The 22,532-nt window shown below is 42.7% G+C and overlaps 1 protein-coding gene across 1 annotated transcript; it reads right to left on the reverse strand.

The window, feature by feature from the left end:
* Positions 1–11,996: 11,996 nt before the first annotated feature.
* On the reverse strand, positions 11,997–16,702 carry EFCAB10 (EF-hand calcium binding domain 10). Its single transcript, XM_075205274.1, has 4 exons — positions 16,457–16,702; positions 15,737–15,901; positions 13,665–13,746; positions 11,997–12,117 (listed from the first exon to the last, which is right to left on the reverse strand). The coding sequence occupies exons 1-4, from the start codon at positions 16,557–16,559 to the stop codon at positions 12,075–12,077; spliced, it is 393 nt and encodes a 130-aa protein (XP_075061375.1). The 5' UTR covers positions 16,560–16,702; the 3' UTR covers positions 11,997–12,074.
* Positions 16,703–22,532: the final 5,830 nt, after the last annotated feature.

Raw genomic sequence — 22,532 nt, forward strand, 5'->3', positions numbered from 1 at the left:
ATCTGCAACTGTAATGTAATATTTACATTATATATCCAGCCTTGTGCACAAGAGTATATCCACAGCATTTGTGGGAGTCCCAGCAACCAAGTTTGAAAGTGATGCTCCACAGAATGTGAATTAAAACCTACTCCATATGTACATGGAGACCAGGCAGAGTCCTGGTCAAGCCTTCTCTACCAAGGCAGTAATTATGTGTCCATCTTCTGCAAAAGGGGAGGCTAAACTAGTGAGAGTCTGATTTATTACATTTTTATGGGGTTTGTCCTACTTACTGTAAGTGTAACTTAAATCAATCTCATTTAGTTGGCAAGATATGGCAATGAGATCTTAGATGGGGAGGCTAGATGTGGTAGGAGCAGAGGATGTGTCACAAAATATCATCTCCTACAGTTGCATTCATGGTGTCTTCTGTGTATGGTCTTGTCCGTTTTTCCAAATCATATATATCTATATCTATATCTATATCTATATCTATATATATATATATATATATATATATATATATATCTATATATCCTTTTACCTCTTTGGGGGAGAGGAGCATTGGTTTGATGCTTGAAAGCATCCATTAAAATATCAATGTGAAGAACTGGCCAGCTCTCATAATAAATTAATCTCGGCACATGACCTTCTGCAGGAGGATGTCTCCGGTCACACAAACAAACTAGTTGACCTTGAAGACAGGTCACGCCGTAACAACATTAAGATCCGAGGTATACCTGACTCTGTCACCAACGCCGAACTGTATCAGTATGCCACAGATTTGTTCCACAAGCTTCTACCTTCTGCCTCTGATACGGATTTGCTCATAGATAGGATTCACCGCTTGCCTAAAGCTAAGAATGCTCCGATCTCAGCCCCTAAGGATACCCTACTCAGAGTTCATTTCTACAAAATCAAGGAACAGATCCTGAGAGCCGCTATGCCGTCTTCCCCCTCCAGGGATCAATTGGGAGACCTTCAGCTATTCCCAGACATCTTGGCGCCTACATTGGCTAAGCGCAGGTCGTTTTCACATATAACCTCAGCCCTGAGATCGGCCAACATCCAATATCGCTGGGGGTTTCCGACCAAACTCCTTGTTCACAGAAACGGAACTCTTGTGATAATTTCTTCCCCTGAAAAGGGCTCAGCATTACTGAGGGAATGGGATATTCAGTTCCAAGATCCACCAGCCCGACCCAAGCCCAGCCAGGTCACCAGAAAATGGTCCCCAACTGATACATGAGCTCTCATATATATGATGTTATTTTAAGAGTTGTTTTGTTACACAATTTATATTTCCTCTATGAGGAGTGGTCGGCGCATCCTGTTGCTCTGGTCACATCCAGTAGTGATTTGAAATAGTTTAATGGTTCTCGGACTTCCGGATGCTGACCACTCTCTCTGAGAAGCTGTTAGGGCGAAGAACCTATTCTTCAGTTTATGTGTTCAGGACCAGTGGTCCAAAATTTCTGATGTTACTATTATTTCAATACCTTTTTACCAATATGGTGGGATTTATCATGCTACCTTTTCTTCTTGTTGATTGAGCTCTTAGGTTTAAATTTGGCACACACTGCCTTCACCCACAGTTACGAATGTTTTACCTATTTGATAGATGCTATATCTCATTATGGTAGCGAACTGTTTAGCATAGCTATCTGTTTAGACGGTTTCTCTCCTTGAGTTAGAGTGCCCCTGGCCCAGGCGCACGTCCCCACATATATACTCAGTTTTGCCACTTGCCTATTTTATTTTCCTATTTAGTGGTAAAGTACTAGTTCCCTCATGGGTGCTATTTCAGTTTATTTGTGTTTTTTTGTCTCCCCCCCCCCCCCTCCCTATTGTGTCTTCCTTTGTGTTTTGTGTCCTGTCGGAGACTCTATGGAGAAGAAGACCGCCAAAGATGGAAGCCTGGGTAAGCTGTACTACTTATCGTAAAATATTTCTGATATGCTCAAGTTTCTTTCTGTTAATACAAAGGGTCTAAATTCCCCCAATAAACGACGGATTGCCCTTAAGAGTTTCACATCCCAAGGGCCTTACATAGTAGCTATCCAGGAGACTCATTTCTCATCACATGCTTCGCCCCAATTGCATAACTCCAAATACCCTATTTGTTATGCCGCATCTGGCCCATTTAAGAGGAATGGTGTAGCTATATTAATTGGAGCCAAATGTCCTTTTAAACTAGATAAATATGTTTCTGATAAAAACGGTAGATATCTAATCCTGGTGGGGAAAATCGGACGTCAGTCTGTTACACTTGTGTCTATTTATGCGCCTAACTCCCGACAACTTCCGTTCCTCAGGAAGCTCTGTCAGGCTGTCTACAAAGTTAAACGGGGAATGGTGTTCTGTATGGGAGATTATAATGTTGCCCCGGATTTAAAGTTGTATCGTTCCTCAAGTCCCTCCAAGCAATCTAAGTCTTCTCTTAATGCTGCTTCTTTAGCTTTTTCCCAAATGTTAGCGGAATATGACTTATACGATATTTGGCGTGTATTGCACCCGGGGGAAAAGGACTATATGTTCTTCTCCCATGTCCATAACTCATATTCAAGAATCGATTTGGTATTAACTGACAAATGGTCCCTCCAGCGTATAAAGAAAGTCGAGATATTACCTATCACCTGGTCGGACCATGCTCCTCTGGTTTGGCATCTGGAGACCATTGCTAGAGACAGGCCCTGGAGACTAGCAGAGCATATATTAACCAGTACTGAAGGTAATCAAGTTATGAGGGTAGCTCTGGATTCTTTATTTTAAACAAAGTTTTTTATTGTTTTTTTAAACAGGATTACACGTATAAAATATCAGCAATGAGTTGTATATATGGAGAAGAACATAAATACATGAGGATAGCATGTTAACAATATTTGCAGGCGTATAACAAATAAAGTGATGTAAAATCTGAATGTAGATTTGGTGTATATAATACAAAGAGAAATAGTTTGTAGGTGAGGGGAGACATACAGGGGGTTAGGGGGGATGAGAAGGGAGGTATCTGATGAGGGAGAGAAAAAAATAAGGATGAGTGAGTTTGACTATGGTAGCTAGAGCAAGAGATTGGTGTATTTAGTCAGTCATCTCCAGTCAAAAAGAAGCAAATAGATAATAATTTAAAATAAGAGAATGTCAAACGGTAGAAATGGGCGGTTCTGCTTCATAAAAGGATGTCCAGGGGTTCCACACAGCTTTGAATTGAATTGGAGTATCGTTAAGGGTGGCGGTTATACTTTCCAATCTATATGTTGACCAGATAAAATTTATGGTCGCAGTAAGTGAGGGTGGGATCGAGCTCTTCCAGTGCGAAGCAATCAGGCAGTTAGCTGCATTAAGAATATGTCTAATTAGTTTTTGGGTTGGGCGGGATATATTAGGAAGAGGTCTAGGGAGCAAGGAAAAGAGTGGTGTGTCAGGAATTTGAATATGAGTAATGGAGAATATCAACTTATGGACTTGCTGCCAGAATGAGACTATCTTGGGGCATGACCACCAAACATGCAGCAGGGAGCATCTACAACCACACTCTCTCCAACATCTGTCCGAAGAGGCTGGGAATATAGTATGAAGACGCGATGGGACCAAGTACCATCTACTATATATTTTGAATGAATTTTCTTTGATTCGAACAGAGATAGAGGTTTTAGCCAGATTGGTTCTAATCTTGGTCCACTCTTTAGGATCTATAGTCTCTCCTGTGTCTTTTCCCCAAGCGAGTTCATGTGGTTCTTTAGTTGGGAGGCCGTAGTTATTTAATAATTGGTATAATGTGGATATGAGGCCTCTCGTTGAGGTTGGGTGCTTGCAAAATGATTCTAGGGGTGAGCACTGAGCTGCGAGGGCTGGTTTAGGTAGGGAGTTGTAGAAGTGTCTAATTTGTAGGTACTGATAAAATATTGAATTGGGAAAATCGTATCTTTTTTTTTAAGCTCCGCAAATGTAGGGAAGATGTTCATTGGATTAATGTCCCATGGAAATAGAAGGTGGTGGCGAGTCCAGTGATGGAAAGCTTTATGATTTATCCCTGGAGGGAAAGCTCTGGATTCTTATTTGGAGACCAACAAACCTGAGGACACCTCAGTATATGTCCATTGGTGTGCCCTTAAGGCAGTAATGAGAGGGGCGGCAATTCAGGCAGCAGCAATAATTAGGAAAACACAGTCCGAAGTGCTCTCCTTGTATGAGTCACAGCTGGCATCGTTAGAGACTCTTCATAAACGTACCCCTCAGAATACTAAAGTTAAAGCTGACCTAGTAACTCTCCGTAGGAAAATTAACGAAATCTCTGTTACAAATTAACAACGCAATAGCTAGGCTCAACCAGAAATTTTACACTTTAGGTAACAGAGCTAGTAAGCTGCTTACTCGTAAACTACGTGGGAAGAATGCTATTAACAGAATTAAATCTATATGCAGTGCACAGGGTACCCATATATCTAATCCTCTTTCTATAGCAAACAGATTCGCTTCTTATTATGAAAGTTTATACAATCTGAAGTCAGATACAACTTTGACCCAACCCTCCCCAGAGGCTATTAATGATTTTCTTGCCTCTATTTCGCTTCCTGTTTTGCCTCCCGAAGATGCCGAGGCTGTATGTTCGGACTGGACAGAGGACGAAATCCACGCCGCTATAAAATCCATTAAGCATGGGAAGGCCCCAGGCCCTGATGGGTTCACGCAAGATTTCTATTCCTCTTTCCGGTCTGAACTGTCCTCGGTGCTCCCTAATCTATTTAATTTGGCCACTAAAGACACGTTCTTACCGGCGGAAATGTTAGAGGCACAGATAATCACTATTCCAAAACCAGGGAAAGACCCCACACAGTGTCCTAATTACCGGCCCATAGCGCTCCTTAACTTAGATCGAAAAAAATTTGCCAAGCTGATTGCTAACCGCTTAAACCCTATTCTCCCACAATTAATCCATATGGATCAGGTAGGTTTCATTCCAGGTAGACAGGCTCCAGACAATACGAGGAGAGTTCTGAACATTATAGAGACCCACTCAGCTGGCTCTGTACCCCTCTTGTTGCTTTCCTTGGATGCTGAAAAAGCATTCGATAGAATCCACTGGAAGTATATGATGGCGGTTCTTACTAAATTTGGTTTTGGGGATTCCTTTCTGCAAGCCATAGCTACCTTATATACTTCTCCTTCTGCTAGAGTCTTTAGTAATGGGTTCCTCTCCTCTGCCTTTCAGATTAGCAATGGTACCAGACAAGGCTGTCCATTATCCCCCCTGATTTTTTTCCTTGCCATGGAACCCCTGGCGGCTAAAGTTAGAATGGATCAAAATGTGGTGGGGACGGTCATTGGTTCTCAACAGCATAAAATTTGTTTGTTTGCTGACGATGTCCTTTTATTTGTTTCAAACCCTGAGTCTTCCCTACCCGCCCTATCCCGCATTTTAGAAGAGTACTCAGCGGTATCTTATTATAAGCTTAATACTACCAAATCGGAAGCTTTGGGGGTGGCCCTCACACAAGATGCCTTGAAACTCCTTAAGTCTACATATAAATTTCATTGGTGTTCCCTCTCTATAACTTACTTGGGCATATGTATACCGTTTGACCATAACCTGACTATCCAACTTAATTACCAACCACTGTTAGGCTTGTTTGATAAACTCACAAAATCCTGGATTAACTTTGAGGTTTCCTGGGTGGGGAGAGTAGCAGCCGTAAAGATGATGCTCCTTCCAAAGATACTATATCTATTCCGTTGTATTCCTTATCTGGTGCCTATGTCTTTGCTTAAAAAAATCTATTCTATTGCATTTAAATTTATCTGGAGCAATAGACGCCCCAAACTATCAAGAGATAAGATGTTTAGAGCTAAAGTAAAAGGTGGATTAGCTGCCCCTAAGCTAGGAACATATCAGTTTGCGGCTATCCTAGATCAGCTTAGGGATTGGCATGCCCCTCCTCAGCTAAGGAAGCCTTGGGTTGACATTGAGCAACATAGTTTCTTCCCATTCCCATTACTAGACCTGCTATGGTTAGACAAGCCAAGTAGACCGAGCCCTTCACAAGCCCTGAGAAGTGTTAGAGACTCTCTCTCTGTCTGGGACAAGATGTTGATTCTCCTGCCAGATTTTCATCTCCCCTCCTCTAGCCTTTCTACAATTGCACTGTCCCAACTGATTCCAGATCTGTGCCTTGTGCCTTGTATCCATTGCAGGAGAAAGACGTGGCTCGCTGGGAGAGTATTCCTAAGGTAGATATTCCAGTAGCCCGTTTGGCCAGACACACTTTACTACCAGTCCCAGGTTCAGCAATGCTGCAAGATGCCACTGATCGCAGAGTGGAATCACAGCTGAAATCTAATTTGTGGCAGCGGGTTCTTCCTTTAGGCCCACATTTGCTTCAGCTTGGGTTGTTAAAGCCATGGAAACATGGGCAGACCAACTGGCAGAGGCCTTACAAGACTCTGATTTACTTCCCATGGCTTTACATTTGAAAGAGGCATCGGGGTACCTTTATGGGGCAGCCCAGAACTCAGCGTCTGTGTCCTCTATTCAGGCTGCATCTATTTCAGCTAGAAGAACGTTATGGCTGAAATCCTGGGAAGGAGATTCAGAATCAAAAAAGTCTGTTGAAACCATTACTTTTTCAGCAGCAGGTTTGTTCGGCCCAGAATTGGATACTCACAGGCAACAGGGGGCAAAAGCACTTCCTTGCCGGTATTCTCTAGTAGGGGCCGGAACCCTCGGGTCAGCTCCTTTCGGGGGACCTACTTGCCTAGAGGACAGTAATTTAGAGGTAGACAACCAAATGCTCGAGGCTCCTCTGTCAGGGGTAGATCTTCGTTTGCAGCTAGGTGCCAGGCCTCCAAGACCCAGGAGAAGCCTGCGTCCTGACGACCACTCTATTCTGCCGAAGGTGGCGCCAGTGGGGGTTGACGTCTGTCTTTGTTCCAGGAACAGTGGGCAGCGTCCTCCCAAGACCCTTGGATTCGGGGCATTATATCAAGGGGGTACATGATAGACCTGCTGGGTCCAGTACCACATTGTTTCTTCATAACCCCGCTACCCTGAGATCCAACAAGAAGCCAGCCAATACAGGCCTGTGTTGCCTCTCTTCTTTCGCAAAGAGTCATCTGCAGGGTCCCAGACGACCAGAAGGGACAGGGGTTTTATTTAAATCTGTTCCTAGTCAAGAAGCCGGACGGGTCCTTTAGTGGCAGCTGGAAATGCCTCTACCCAATTAGAAAACACATCAGTACACACTAATACATATTTGAGATTTCTGCAAGTGGTAATTGGATGAAGTCAATTTGTATTACCTGAAAAGGTCCATCTGTAGGAGGGATATGGGATGGCTCAGTTGGTATTGTCTTCCCGACCTTTTTCCTCAAACAAGCAAGACAAGGCATCGCCTTTTTAACGGCTTGAGAAGAAAAGCCTGGTGCACACTAGTATGCTCTAACTAGCTTATACATACCTTCTTTACCCAGATGAGTCAGACCATGTGCTGCCTCAGCCAGGCCTGGGTAATATGCCCTGGGAGCCACAGGCCTACCTTGTTCATCTCTCCAGAGTCCAGAGGACTCCTGACCACATCCCTTCGCCTTCAAGACCGCCTTCTCCTTTAGGGAACACAATTGTTGCATTTCAATTAATTTCTCTGTGTTTGTTGTCTGAAAAACCATCATTTTATCAGTTGATACACTTACAAGTAACACTGCTGCCCATTTGGCAGCTTCATCCGCCCTGCTATTGCCCACTGACCCCGGGTCTTCTTCGTATGTGTGAGCTTTGCATTTGATGACGGCTACTGCCTTAGGTAACTGTATCACTGTCAAGAGTCCTTTTATGTGATGTGAATGTGCTACTGGTGTGCTTGATGCTGTCATAAAATTCCTAAGATGCCAAAGAGCCCCGAAATCATGTACTACCCCGAAAGCGTACCTAGAGTCCGTGTATATATCAGCTGATTGTCACACTCAGCTCCCCGGGTATCTCCACCCGAGCCTCAATACACTGACTCTCACTTTAAACCTCTTCTTGGTACAGGCTGTCAGCCACGGTTTGCACCTGTGATTACTTCACCTGTGTTTTTAGTCAGTTCTGCCATTGGTCAGTCCTCCTTTATAAGGCTCCTCCTTTCACCTATTCATTGCTGGTTCTTCAAGTCTACACCTGGCCTGGTTCAGCTGCCTCTTCCCGTTATTATGCCATTCCCTGCTCCGCAAGCATTGCTAACTGCTGCTGATTCGTTCCACATCCCTGTGGTAAGCTGTGGCTCATCGTTTGCTGCATGTCTGGATTCCGCTGATCTCTGCTCAACTGTTCCACTCATTTGTGGTAATCGCTGTGATCAAGGCCTGCTATCTACTCTGCATGCACTGTTGACTACTGCTGACTCGTTTTACATCCCTGTGGTTAAGCTGTGGCCCTTCATCAGTTGCATATATGGATACTGTTGATCTCTGCTCATCTGCCCCACTCGTTATTGGTTGTTGCTGTGATCCTCTCTTGCTATATACTCTGCCTACATCGCAGTTCTCTGCTAATCCCTTCCACAGCCATGTGGTGATAGTTGTGGCTCATCATCTGCAGTATACTTGGCATTCCATTGGACTTTACATTTATGTTCCACTCCTTAGTGGTACTTGCTGTGATCAACGCTCACTATGCTCATTGTCTGCACTGCTGAACTCCGCTGACTGTTCCTACTCTCCTGTATAACAGCCATGGCCATTATCTGCAGTATACACTCCATTAAACCTTGTATTTATGTTCCACTCTTAAGTGGTAATTGCTATTATTATCATTTGATATCAGAACTGTATCTCTCTGTATGCTGTTTAGTTCTGTTCTCTCATCTGTCTCACTGGGAACTTCCCTGGAGGGCCGCGACCTGCAGGGTGGAAGCCGCTGGAGTCCAAATTCCCTTGCGAAAATCCCTGGTGTATACCTTCCATCCTGACTCTGTGCCTCTAGGGAAGTCTAGCCGACAGCAGGATCTCACTTATTTATTCGTGAACAAACCTGACACTAATTTACCCTGTGCCAACACACACGCTCTCCTTAGTGCCACTAGTTCGGCCACTTGGGCTGAGTGAGGTGGGCCAAGTGGTTCAGCTTCTGTAACATCCTCGTCATCTACAACAGCATAACCGGTACATAGTTCTCCTGTGTATGTCTGTCTATGACAATTCCCATCCATGTAAAATGTAAAATCTACATTTCCTAAGGATGTATCAAGTATGTCAGGTCTCTCAGTAAAAGTCTGTTTCAGATATTCCATGCAATCCTGTGTATCAGTATACCTGCAAAACTCACCCCCAACCAGGGTCTCTTCTCCTTCCACCCTTTGTGCATATCGAGGCACATGGGGTAGGTATGTAGCTGGATTTAAAGTATTGTATATATCATTAGCATGTGTTGCCAAGGCTATGGAAACAAGTCTGCAAGATTCAGACTTACTTCCCCTTGCCCATCACCTCAAGGAGGCTTTAGGATACTTATGAGGCGGCCCAAAACGCAGCCTCCATCTCCTCCATTTCCACAACGGCAATCGCGGTCAGGAGGACGCTATTGCTGAGGTCTTGGGATGCAGACACCGAATCAAAAAAATCTCTGGAATCTCTCCCTTACTCAGGTGGAGTGCTATTCGGGCCTGAATTGGACAGCATAATTTGCCAGGCAACTGGAGGCAAAAGTACCTTCCTTCCAGTCAATGTGCCAAAGCCTAGGGTACCCAGGTTTGGCTCATATAGACAGCCCTTTCGTGGGGGCTCTCCTGTCAGGGCCAGAAACACAGGTCCAGACCATCTGGCACCAGAGGACACTCACATCGAGGTATGTATTCCTCCCCCATCCCAAACTCCTGGATAAACTGGCAGTGGGTAGAGTCCTTGGAGGACCGTTGGATTTGCAGGATTATGATGAGAGTTTACATAATATACCTGGTGGGTCCAGCCCCTTGTCGGTTTTTCACAACCCACTTGCCCCGTGACCCACAAAGAAGACAGGCAATGCTCCTCTGTTGCCTCTCTTCTTTCCATGGGAGTCACCCAGAAAGTCCCAGAACACCAAAAGAGGCAGGATTTATACTCCAACCTCTTTTTGGTCTGAAAGCCAGATGGCTCCTTGCGTCCTATCCTGAACCTAAAACAGTTGAGCCTACACCTGCAGGAGAACAGATTTTGAATGGAATCCCTCAGGTCGGTTATCAATGGACTGGAAGCAAACCAGTTCATGGCATCACTAGACATCAAGGATGCCTATCTCCATGTGCCTATCTGTAAGGCACATCAGGTCCTTTTCAGATTCAGAGTGGGACTTTCTCACTACCAGTTCAGAGCTCTCCCATTCGGCCCCTCTACAGCAAGAGGGGCCCCAAGGGTGTTTACAAATAATCGCTGTAATGGCGGCATGACTTCATTCCAGAGGAGTGCAAGTGGTGCCCTATCTGGACGATCTAATAAAGGCTGCCTCTGCCCACTTACTAGACCAGCACCTGCAGCTGACCATCAGTATCCTGGAGATGCATGGGTGGCTCATAAATCGGTCCAAATCCCAGTTAACTCCTTGCCAGAGGATGATCTTTCTGGGACTAATATCTTGTTTTTCACGATGATAGGGCGGTTCTCAGAACATTTTCTACTTTCCTGCCAAAAGTGGTTTCCAGTTTTCATGCTAACCAAGAAATAGTGGTTCCGGTGTTCACAAGAGAGCCACAATCGTTTGAAACAGGCCCTATGGAGTTTCTGGATGTGGTTAGAGCTCTCCGAATCTATGTCCATAGGATATCAAAGAGTCGCCGCACGGATTCCTTATTTATTTTATTTGACTCCGCAAAACGAGGATGGCCGGCTTCCAAAGCAATCGATTACTAGATGGCTTACGTCGACTATTAAGCAGGCTTATATCAATGCTAACTGCCCTGTGCCAAATTGTATTGTTGCCCACTCTACCCATTCAGTGGAGGCGTGTTGGGCTGCACGAAATGGGAGCCTCAGCGGACCAGTTATGCAGGGCAGCCACCTGGTGGTCGGTCCATACCTTTACATAATTTTATCAATTCAATGTATTTGCGTCTGCAGACGCCAGTTTTGGCCGTAGTGCTCTACGTGCCGGGCTGTCAGAGCGATCCCTCCCTTAAGGGGGCTGCTTTAGAACATTCCTATGGTAGCAGTGGCCCCCAGATAGGATAAAAGAGATAAGAAGATTTTTATACTCACAATAAATCTGTTTCTCTGATTCCATCTGGGGGACACTGTATTCCCTCCCATCTGCTCTTCTGCTATTTGGTCTCTGGTTGGGTGACTCATTCCTTGGGGGCTTTATACTTAAACTGAAGAGGCTATAGGGGGGTTGCAGAGGGGAGGTGTTTGTCAGCATGATACATTAACAAGTTAACTAGTTAAGTGCCAAACTCTACTCCCCTGACGCAATCCATGGTTGCAGTGTCCCCAGATGGATTCAGAGAAACGGATTTATCGCGAGTATAAAAATCCTCTTTTCTCAAGACATTATAAACACTCAACCATTCTCTCATTATCTCCCAACTTGACTTCTGCAAGCTCCTCCTATGTGGCCTTTACCTCACCCATCCATCTCCACTTCAGTCATTTCTAAATTCCACAGTGAGACTAATCGCCCTCTTGCCAATCCACATCCACATATCCCTACACTGGTTCCCCATAACTTCCAGAATCCAATTCAAGTTACCGTTAACATACTATTTAACCTATTCCATACAACTTGTTTTCATATGTGAACCATGGCATTGTGGTAGGGAAACTATTCGTAGGCTCCACTATGCTGAATTAAGTTGTTTGTACAGCTCTACATAATATGGTGGTGCTATAAATTAAGAATACTTCTAATAGTCAATCTTTTTTTTTTTCACTCCTTTTGTGGCATTGGCATTTTTGGAAGTACTCACCATTTGTTTTTTAACAGAATGCACTTTTTGGGGGGCAAAGGGTTATGTTTATATGTAAAACTAATCATTTTAAATACTACTAATCAGCATGAAAATAATTGTAACTAATGAAAACAGACATTTTATTCAATACAAACCACAACTATAGTAAACAACAGTAGATAATTATCTATTGAGAGGGAGTTATGCCTTGAATGTTGCACAGCTTTTTTTCAGATGGATCCTCCTGCGGGGTGAAAGGAAACTTGTGTTAATTAGAGCTGTCATAATGGATACTATTTATAATGAGGTTATTGGTCATTTATGGAAACAGTGAAGGGCCAGAGACAATAAACCTTGTATAATACAGTTACATGTAATGAGAAGACTAAATGTACTTCTTAAACAGCAGCCACTAATCTGGTATTTTGTTGAACTTTTCTTTATAAATAAAAATGGAGTCAAGGGTATAAGAGGCCTTGCTCATAGGTTCTTGCTTATTAATGTCAATCAAGTTTTCCATAAAAGTGTGCAGTAGGGGGAGTACCTCACTGACATCTAGGGCCTATTCTTTAGTTTACCTGAGCAGAGCAAATAGAAAGGCAGATCCCACTTGTGTTAATCCATGTGTGTGTATATGTATGCATGTTTGTGTGTATAATATATATATATATATATATATATATATTTTTTTTTATTTTTTTTTTATTGTGTGTAACTGTGGTAGGTTGATTTTTTTTTTTTGTTTTTAATGTTTATCCTGTTACCATCTGGTAGTTTGTTTTTATTATTATATTTTAATATATATTGTATTTTCCAAGATAGCAGATTTCATTATTTAAGTGAGAGAGCAGGCAGTTTATTTTTTTCCATTTATTACAATATTGGAGTTCACGCAGTCTCTGGCAGCTGCATTCACTTTAATTTAATAATTTCTTCATCCATATAGCACTTGGGTGTGCCCTTACGTGATCAGTGTATTTCACATGCATTTTCAATAATATTATATATGCCAATAAATTGTGATTTTTGTACAGTGGTGAAAAATGGCTCCTGTATCTCTGGCAGTGGTCATGTGACCTGGCGTGCAAACAGTTGTATCAAATAAACATATGTAACTGGGCAGAGCCACAGTTGCCCATATGTGACCGATTGGTCATATCCATCCATCAGTAAAACTCACCAGGTATTGTGCTCTGGTGGAGTAATAAGACCAGGGGGTAAATGTATCAAGCTGCAAGTTTAGGGTTTGAAAAGTGGAGATGTTGCCTATAGCAACCAATTCTAGTTATTTATTTAGTACATTCTACAAAATGATAGCTAGATTCTGATTGGTTGTTATAGGCAACATCTCCACTTTTTAAACCCACCGGAAACTCGCAGCTTGATACATTTACCCCCAGGAGTGCTCTTGAAACTGATGACAATACTACCTTTGATAGTGAGCTAACAAAAACGACATTTTTTTCATTGGAACTTTAATACTATAAGGGGCATATTCAATTGTCGGCGGGATCGCCGAAAATCCTGCCGCGGAAAAACGAATACATGTAATACAGTAATTTGTAGCTGGATTTCAGCTCTCGGCTCAGGGAGCTGCGAGCTGAAATCCAGCGAGTAAATTACCGTATTACATGCTTTCCCGCGCACGATTACCGTAATATCGGTAATCATGCGCGGACCGTGGGATTTTCGGCAATCCCGCAGACAATTGAATATGCCCCTAAAAGTGTTCCAAATTTACAATACTGCTTAATTCAGGGAAATGTGTAAAAGACAGCACAAATAACTTACATATCATATTTAAAGACTTCAAGTGTTATTTTCTCAGGTGGCACCGGTAGGTTGCTAACATCTACACCAAGGGTTTTTAAAGCTGCCAATGGTAAAAAAAAATAAAAAGTTAGACTATTGATAAGAAAAATCTATACATGTCTAATATAATTAATAAACTTGATTTAAAAAATAGTTTTTATTATATTGTACTTTCAAGACTATATTTTAGATTAAACCTTAAATTAAATATTGTTTTGGTAACAGGATTAGCAGCCATACTTTTGTACAGACTCTAGCCAAATTTTTGTGGAAATCCATTATGGTAGCACAAGGACTCGTGCAGGTATAAAATGTAAACAATCACTTTTCCCAAATCCTACATTTAAATTATGCAAACCATACCCAGGAGAGGGACTAGAAAAACAGCTAGCACAGCATACAAAAGACCAACGCAACTTGAAAGCTGCCATACTCGCTCCCAGGGGGCTTTCTTCATTCAGTTTTTTTAGACAATGCCTTTTGTATGACATGTCTAACCTGTTTTATTCAAAACTAAGTTATTACAGGGCTATGAAATGAGCTGTAAGTACATGTATTTAATATAACAACCAACCATGTGGCACATTTAAATAAAGAAATCCATGGAGTGTGACAGCATTTTCCAACAGTATACATGGATTTTCTTGTGTTAATAAGTAAATACTTGAAATTTTTGCAACTACTATGACCACTACCCCAGACTGATCTTTAATCTGTATTGTCTCCAAATGGTGATATAATAGATTAGTATTAAGGTTGTCCAGAATACCCTGTGTGTTACGAGCCGCGGCGTTGCCCAGCCGCCGCGACTCACTCACCCGCGTCCCGGCCGTCGCCATGACGACCGGGACGTCATTTCCGGCCATAACCCGGCCGTTGCCGGGGCAACCAGTAGACGCTTCAGAGCTGCGTCCCGGCAGTAGGAGGAGGCCGGGCGCAGCGTTCTACAGCCTGTGGGCTAATTAATATGGGCAGATTATAGGAGGCAATTACAGGCATTAGCCTGCAACTGTGTAGGCCAGGGGCAAGCCCTGATTGGCTCTGTTAGTGACTGCTTTATTAGCCTGCAGGAGTGTGTTCAACCTGTGATTGGTTCAGCTGGGTATTTAAGGCAATGAGGTCTGCTGCCTCATTGCCGGTTATAGCTCCTGTGTTCCAGTCTGCTGACCTGCTTGTTCCAGTTCCTGTATCCTGATATCTATATTTGACTTCCCGTGTATGACCCTTGGCTTTGTATTGGACTTCGCTCGTGTTTCCTGTGATCCTGATCCTTGGCTTGTTTACCCGTTCCGCTACTTTGCCTGTGACCTCTGACCTCAGCTTGTTCATCGATACTGCTACTTGCTGCTGGCCTTTGACCTTTGCGTGGACCTGACTCTTCTTGCCTGGGTTCTCCCCAGCCGGTACACACTTCACGACCCTCTGTCAGTCTGCAGCCCAGTCTGTCCCCACCATCAGGGGCTCCAGTGAACACCTGACTGGCAGAGTAGACTCCGGGTTGTGTTGTGCTGGCTGGAGGGGTTCCTAACACTGTGTAACATCTATTCTCACTCTAAAATCTCATGTTTACGCCTTCTCCATCATTGGATCTTATCACAAACATTGCGACTCTGTCTGAGCGCCAGAATTAGCCCATGTTTGGCCAACTTAAATGACACAAAGATAGAATATGACATACCCATTCATCATCATCATCATCACTTATATAGCGCCAGAAAATTCTGTAGTGCTTTACAATTGGGAACAAATAGTGATAAAACAATACTGGTTAATACAGATTGACAAACAAACGTAAGAATGTGCTGCTCGCAAGCTTACAATCTATGGGCCAATAGGAGCTTGATATATGAGGTTAAGTGCTACATATTCCAAAGGTAAAAAAATGTTTGGTGGGCTATATAATCCAGTAACACAGCAATGTTAGTCAAAGGGTTTTGTCTGGTGTGAACTGCGTAAAAAGATGTTAATAGGGTAACACCATCATAACAGTAAATACACAATAAAATGATTTTGAGGACTCAACAACTGAAATATATATTCATATTACTTACTCTCAATGTACTGAGTCCTTGTAATATAACCTTGGCCTGATGGGTCCAGGATTCCAAAGATGGCATCCACATTAGACTCATCAAAAAGGCATGGATATTCCACATCTGCCAGCCTGCCAAGCTTCAACTTTTCCAGTTGAGTTATGAGAAATTCTCTGGGTCTTTCTGCAAAAATAAAACATTGAAAGGTGTGTAAGATCAAAATAATAAAATGTGAACTGCATATTTCATCCACCTATGGCTATCAGTCTGGTAAAATGCAAATTGTCCAGGAAGTTATAACTTCAGGATATACTAGAAATGTAAATAATCTTTAACGTAATGACCTCTATAGACGCAGGGGAGAATTATTTGCAGAACCCTTAATCATAGGTACACAGTTGATTTGTTTTTTTTTTTCTTGTGTAAATATTGGGATGAGGACAAGAGGTGGGAAAGTAGGATTTAACGAATGGTTCGTTCTATATCGCCATCTACTGGCCTAAAGTAGTACCGCAGAAACGTACTATTAATAATAATATTCAGCTCTATCATCATACAGTATCTCTTGGTTATGGAGGATCATATGCCTCTTATGGGGACTCATAATGTTCGTCGTATCGTCTTTTTATGGCAATAGTTTACAATCCTTTGCTGCAGTTAATGTGAGTACCGAGCTATTAGCACAGCTCTCACATACACAGGCAGAGAGGAGACAATCACAGCGTAGTGACAAATTACCGGGCCGGTGGTAAAGAAGGAGACTTGTCAGGTTGTTCACCAGCTCCATTATCTTGTGTTCCCGAAGATATTCCTCAGCTTCCAACACTCGGGGAGTCGCCATGTTTGCTCTCAGCGTTTTCCGTTGCTAGGAGACAAGTACGTGACAGCACGCACAGCACACGCTGTAAACACGGGATACAAACGTTCTGACTGATGTATAATAATAACCCGAAGCTGTTCCAGAATCCTGTCTTCTGAGGGTTCTCATTAACCATTTTCTAGGACACCGATTGTTAAAGGTCAATTAAACGAAGCCTGTTCTGTCCAGTTCAGACACTGAGGGGAAACGCAGTTATTTTGGTAATCAGCTGCATATGTACATGGTTCAGTGATGACACATTTTGTTCCATTTCGTTTCTGCAAGTAATTTAGATACTTTTACATACATAATTCAATTTAAACAAAAAAGCCGAAAACATAATTAAATGCACACAAAATTCGCACAAACACACCCAGATTCACAAAAAAGTCCGGATCCATACGAGTTTAGTATGCACATTAGTGGCGATCCAGCTTTAATGGTTCTGACGTTTTGTGTGAATTTAGTATGGATCCTGCTTTTTGTGTATATTTAGTATGGCTCTGCCTTTTACACTCTTACTTTTAAAAGCACAAAATATCACAGAAATTCATAACAATCTTCAACATATAACTTAAATTTTAAGACAGTTGTATCAATTTCTACATGTGGGTAAATATTATAACATTGTCATTGTTATGCTACAATGCTGAAGCAGTTATAAGGGCCTATTTATCAATGTTTTCCCCCGTTAAATCTCTGAAAACAACAGTTTTCAGGGATTAACCGGTAAATTGCAATGTATTATTGTAACATCGCTGCTGGTTTGCTTGTCTGATCGTTTTTCTGAGCCCTCCCCATAACATTGTATGGGGAGCAGTGGCGGATCCAGGGGGGGGGGGGGGGGGGTGGACGATCAGGGCAATCGCCCCCCTAGCGGGGGCTTGCTGCCGACGGCTGCACACTATGTGCAAGTCCGTTTGGCAGTGACAGTGTGCTGCCTGGCTGCTCCAATTGTGTAATCAGAGAAGCCGGGCAGCACACTGTCACTGCCGAACGGACCTGCACATAGTGTGCAGCCGCCGGCAGCCTCAGAAGTCAGAAAGGGGGCGGGGCCTAAATCTCCCCGGGTACAACAATTTTTTAGATCCGCTCAGTAACGCTCTGTAACAATGACCAAAATTAAGTTTTCAATCATGTTAATGTACGCCAGCATTAACATAACTGAAAACTTTCACTGAAAATGTCAGGTGCTGTCTCCGCGCTCTCTACAGGTGCCGGAGACGGACACCTTCTCTCCGCAATCCACGTCCTGTTGCCTAGCAGCAGAACGCTATCTCTGCTCAGTAGGTTCCTACTATGAAACGGGCTCCACGCTATATTGAGCCTTTTTCCATTTCCCATGTAATTATTCCTGTCACCTACAGACTTCATCTACCAGCTTCCCTTAGGATTTATAATACCTTCCATATATCTCTGCTTAAACCACTCATTCTCAATGAATTCTCCAGCAAAACCTCTCCACCTCCTCCTGTCAAGACCATTCGTGGTGAAGAATTTCTGGTAGAACGCATTCTGGAATCTTGTATCTCTAGAGGAAAACGCCAATTTCTCATCCATTGGAAGGGCTACGGCCCAGAGGAGAGATCTTGGGTCTATGAAGAGGATATTCATGCTCCACGTCTGTTGTCAAGATTTCTGCGGGATTCCTGCACCACCCGAAAGAAAGAACGGGAGGATACTGTCAGGTGCCGTCTCCGCGCCGGAGACGGACACCTTCTCTCCGCAATCCGCGTCCTGTTGCCTAGCAGCAGAACGCTATCTCTGCTCACCTGTCTGCAGCCAGCATGTCTAAACTGCCAAAATCTTCCTAACCCAATCAGGAGGCACCTTAGGGTATATAAAGCAGCCTCTGACACATGTCTAGTGCCAGAGTATTGGTTCTTCCAGCTCCAGCATTGTTGTTCCTGTGTTACTCCTGTGTATTGACTCCTTGGCTTTAGTTTGACTTCTCTTCCGGATCATCCCTTGTTATTCGCTGCCCGCACTGGTTTTGACCCTTTGACTGTTCCTGATGACGATTTGCCTTCTCTCCGTTGTACTGCGCTCCTCTGGTTTCGACTCGGCCTGTTTGACTACTCTCCATTTACTGCGCTGGTAACTATCTGGGAGAACCGCGACCTGTGCTTCACACGCAGCAAAGCCCAAACCTCCTTGCGGGGGTCCCTGGCGAACACCGGTGGTGCGTTAGACTCCGCGCCTCTCAGTTTAGTTGTGCTTATACCAGTCAGTGATATTCCTAGTGAAAGTTGTGACAGAAAACAGCTCTGCTTTGAAGAGCAGAGCTGTACAGCGCATTTGTGGAGGGATCATGTGATCCCTCCCTATCAACTGACTCACCTTCTTTCTGTCCAGGATCTCTGTGCGCATGCCCGAGGGTTTCGGTGGGCGCATGCACACCTACATAAAATAGAGAATATCAACGCAGCTTTCTTCAGCTAAGAAGAGGCTGTGATAAGGAGGCGAGTCACTTCTCAGGGACAGCAGGTTATCGGCATTGCTGTCCCTGAGATCTTTATTGATACATAGCTGGAAACTTTCAATCCTTCCAAGGAGATAAGGATTGAAAAGTTTTAACACAAAAAAACGATGATTGATAAATAGGCCCCTAAGAAACTTGAGAGGAGATACAATTCTGCGTAATGTCTGGCATATTACAATTAGTGATCTACGGTCATTTACCTGTGCACCTCTATGGCATGCAAGGAAAAATGAGCAAGGATTACAGCCAGACATCGTCCTTGAGAGTCTCCGCGGACTGGTCCTGAGGCACATCCCTCTAAATTGATTCTCCCCCCTGTGGATGCTCATGCATAATTTTATTTGTGGTTTAGTATGGATTATGTATATTTTTTTGGGAGTCATGAAATAAAGTATTTTTTCTCACTTAGCATCAAATATTTAAACAGGTAAGAAAACAAAACACCTGACATTTATCAACAACATTACTTTTAAATTCACCAATAGTGCAAGTAAGACAATTTCACATAAACCATCTGCATGTTGGCAGATTGTGTGTGACCATTTGCAAAATTTGGCTAGTAATGTTGGGAATATATCAAAGCCTGTCAATTCGACAGACTGTGGGCCATCGTATATTGTTAAAAATAATGTGTTGTTTCATGTGACTACTGTTAAAGGGAGAAAAGTAGAACAGTTGGCAGTCCCACAAAACCATGTATCCTTAGTGCTAGAAGCTGCACACACGCTGGAGAGTGGCAGACACTTAGGGGAAGGTAAAATGAGGGAGAAAGTTCTATGCAGATATTACTGGCCAGGAGTCTATGTGGCAGTAAAAAAGTTTTGTAGGGCTTGTCTGGAATGCCAAAAGGCCTATCCCGCTGTAACAGTACAAACACAATCAGAAGGAGCTCATAGACGTCCTAGTAAGAAAATAAGTCATGAGTGGAGAAAGAGACAGGAAGGGCTGTTTCAGAACAGGGTTCTCAGGTGTCAAGAAGAGAAGGTCCCAATGAGTACACTGGTGGGTGTGATTGTGAGGACACAATAGAACCTTCCTTGTCTCAGGCTATAAAATGTCAGGTGGACAAAATGGTCGCAGAGGCTCTCTTCCATAGAGATGCGCTCTTTGCGAGGTCCGCGCCACCTTACATGGTGACGCTAGGGGAAGGGATATGTGGCAACGGGAGTGGTTTTCCACAGGCCTCGAATAGTGGCATTAGCTATGGTGCTGTCTGCAGGTAAAAGGCTGCAGACTAAGTTATATACAGGTGTAGCACTGTGCTTAAGTTCAGCAATGTACAGGTCAGAGACATGTTGTAAAGTAAATGTAAAAAGTGATTTACTTGCATGTTTTAACGTGTTTGTATCCACAGAGCTGATAGGGGTGGCTGTGCTGATTAGGCGTTACAGAACACCTGAGGAGCCATCCTTTAAAGACAAGGTGGGAGTGTCGCCTGTCAGTCATCCAAGCCTGTGGGAGGAGACATCTGTATTTAATCCTGGAGTTGTGCTCTTGTCAGAGGTGACTGACGCTGAACTAGTTGGCCAGTCAGTAGTGAGCTGGGCTATGTCTAGTTAGTGTTTAGGGTCACCAGGAGGTGCAAGTAAAGGTATTGCTTGCTGGTGTCATCCTGACAGAAGTGTTATTTATTGTGATGCCAACAATAAATATGTTTGATTTAAAACAAGAAGTTTTGTGTTGCTGATGTCTACTGGGTGTTCTTGCAACAGAAGGTGACAAAAGTGCCATGAGAAAGGGGCGTTTTGTTAATAAATAGATATATATATATATATAAAAAAATAATGTGCCTTTTTTAATCAGGAATATTGGCTGGTATGTCCTAGAAAAGGTAAGTATGTAAAACTTCTCCACCTTCACACATCAAAACAGTAAGGGAACGGCTAATTTATATTTTTTTAAACTTTTTTTTTGGTGCACTTTTTTGTCTTTACAACAGCTATTACATATACTTTTAATACAAATCTATTAGTACTTCCAGCTTGCGTATATTCCTATTTTCTATAGCTGTCTTTAAAATATTGCTCTTACTAGCTTATATAAAACTAAAATCTTCTGATTGTTGAGAGAAATGGCACCTTGTGTCCTACCAGGTAAGCAGAAACATGCCAAGTGTTTACAATGGCAGGCAGTAGTGGGAGTGTATGAAGAGTTAGCAATCCAATATTAAGCCAGTAACTGTATCCTCCCTCAGGATAATAGTATCTAGAATGTGTTCCTCTCTTGCATTATGGAGGAATCTATCAAATGTCCTCTTGTCTAATGTTGCTCAGTGAAGGGCTGATCTATAGCAGAGTTCAGCAAGTAAGCATTTTATCAGCCCTCACCTTTGTCTTAAAGCTATGGGCAGTTTACTTTTTAAGTACCTTTAGAAATACCCACTTAAACGGAAGGTCTTAAAAACTAAAGTATCCAATCCCTGAATTGTCTGCCATTCTTCTGATCTTTAGCAATAAACTGACATGAAAGATTACGTTTTGCCGTTTGGAAAATATTCAGAACTTCTAAACAACCTATTTGTTTTTAGGTCATTTTTCCTTAAAGCTCTTTCCATTTACACTTGGTGTCCCCTAGATGTAAATCCATTTTATAACGATTATATGTGAAGTAATTAGTAGTAGTTTACTGCAGAAAGCAGCTAGTTCATCAGTATTCACTTAAATAACTTTTCTATGTTACATGCTGTTTACTATGTAGTTAACTAAATTTTTAACATTGCCTTTTGCAAAATCAAAACAAAAATAAGTTGTTGTCTCGATGTCCTCCTGGTCCTTTAGGATACTGTAGTATAGAGAGGAGTTCATGATTGACTTTTTAGAGAGATGAAACTTCGTATTACCAACATTCCATGAAAGCCTTGCTTCTTCAGTCCGTTTTTGAGGTTAGTCATGAACTTCAACATTAACAGACCTGTAAATTACTGAATATACTTTTGGGTTCTTTACTATGATGGACTTCAAATGATTTGGAAACGACCTTACAAACCTTTTCATTGCTTCTCTGCGATTATTGCAGATATATTTTCTCCTTACGGTAGTGTTAACAGAACGATGAGTGCTTCAGCCTGAACTGTCGAAAGTTGTGATTTATATAGAGGTTGCAGCCCTTCCTGATATTCAGGGTTACTTGTACTTTTTTCACATGACTAGAACAGCAGCACATAGTGTACTCAGACACCAGGTCAGCTTATAGCATTGTGCTCATTCCAGGGCAACTTGCTCCCTACATCACGTCCCTACTACATGACATGAGGCCAAAAAACGGCCTAGAAGAAATTGCCGGAATGTCATAGCATATAGTGTGCACGGTTTTGATATACACTCTTGCGGGTTATGGGAGCATTATTTAAAAAAATAATGCCCCCACACTAATATTTTTACACTTTATGTAAGTTGTCATCTCTTAAAGGATGAAGCTGAATATTGAGAAGTTCCACCATCCTATGAAGATATTTGTGAATAACTGATGTATTT

Source organism: Mixophyes fleayi, chromosome 4 (genome assembly GCF_038048845.1).
Source record: "Mixophyes fleayi isolate aMixFle1 chromosome 4, aMixFle1.hap1, whole genome shotgun sequence".
NCBI lineage: Eukaryota > Metazoa > Chordata > Amphibia > Anura > Limnodynastidae > Mixophyes > Mixophyes fleayi.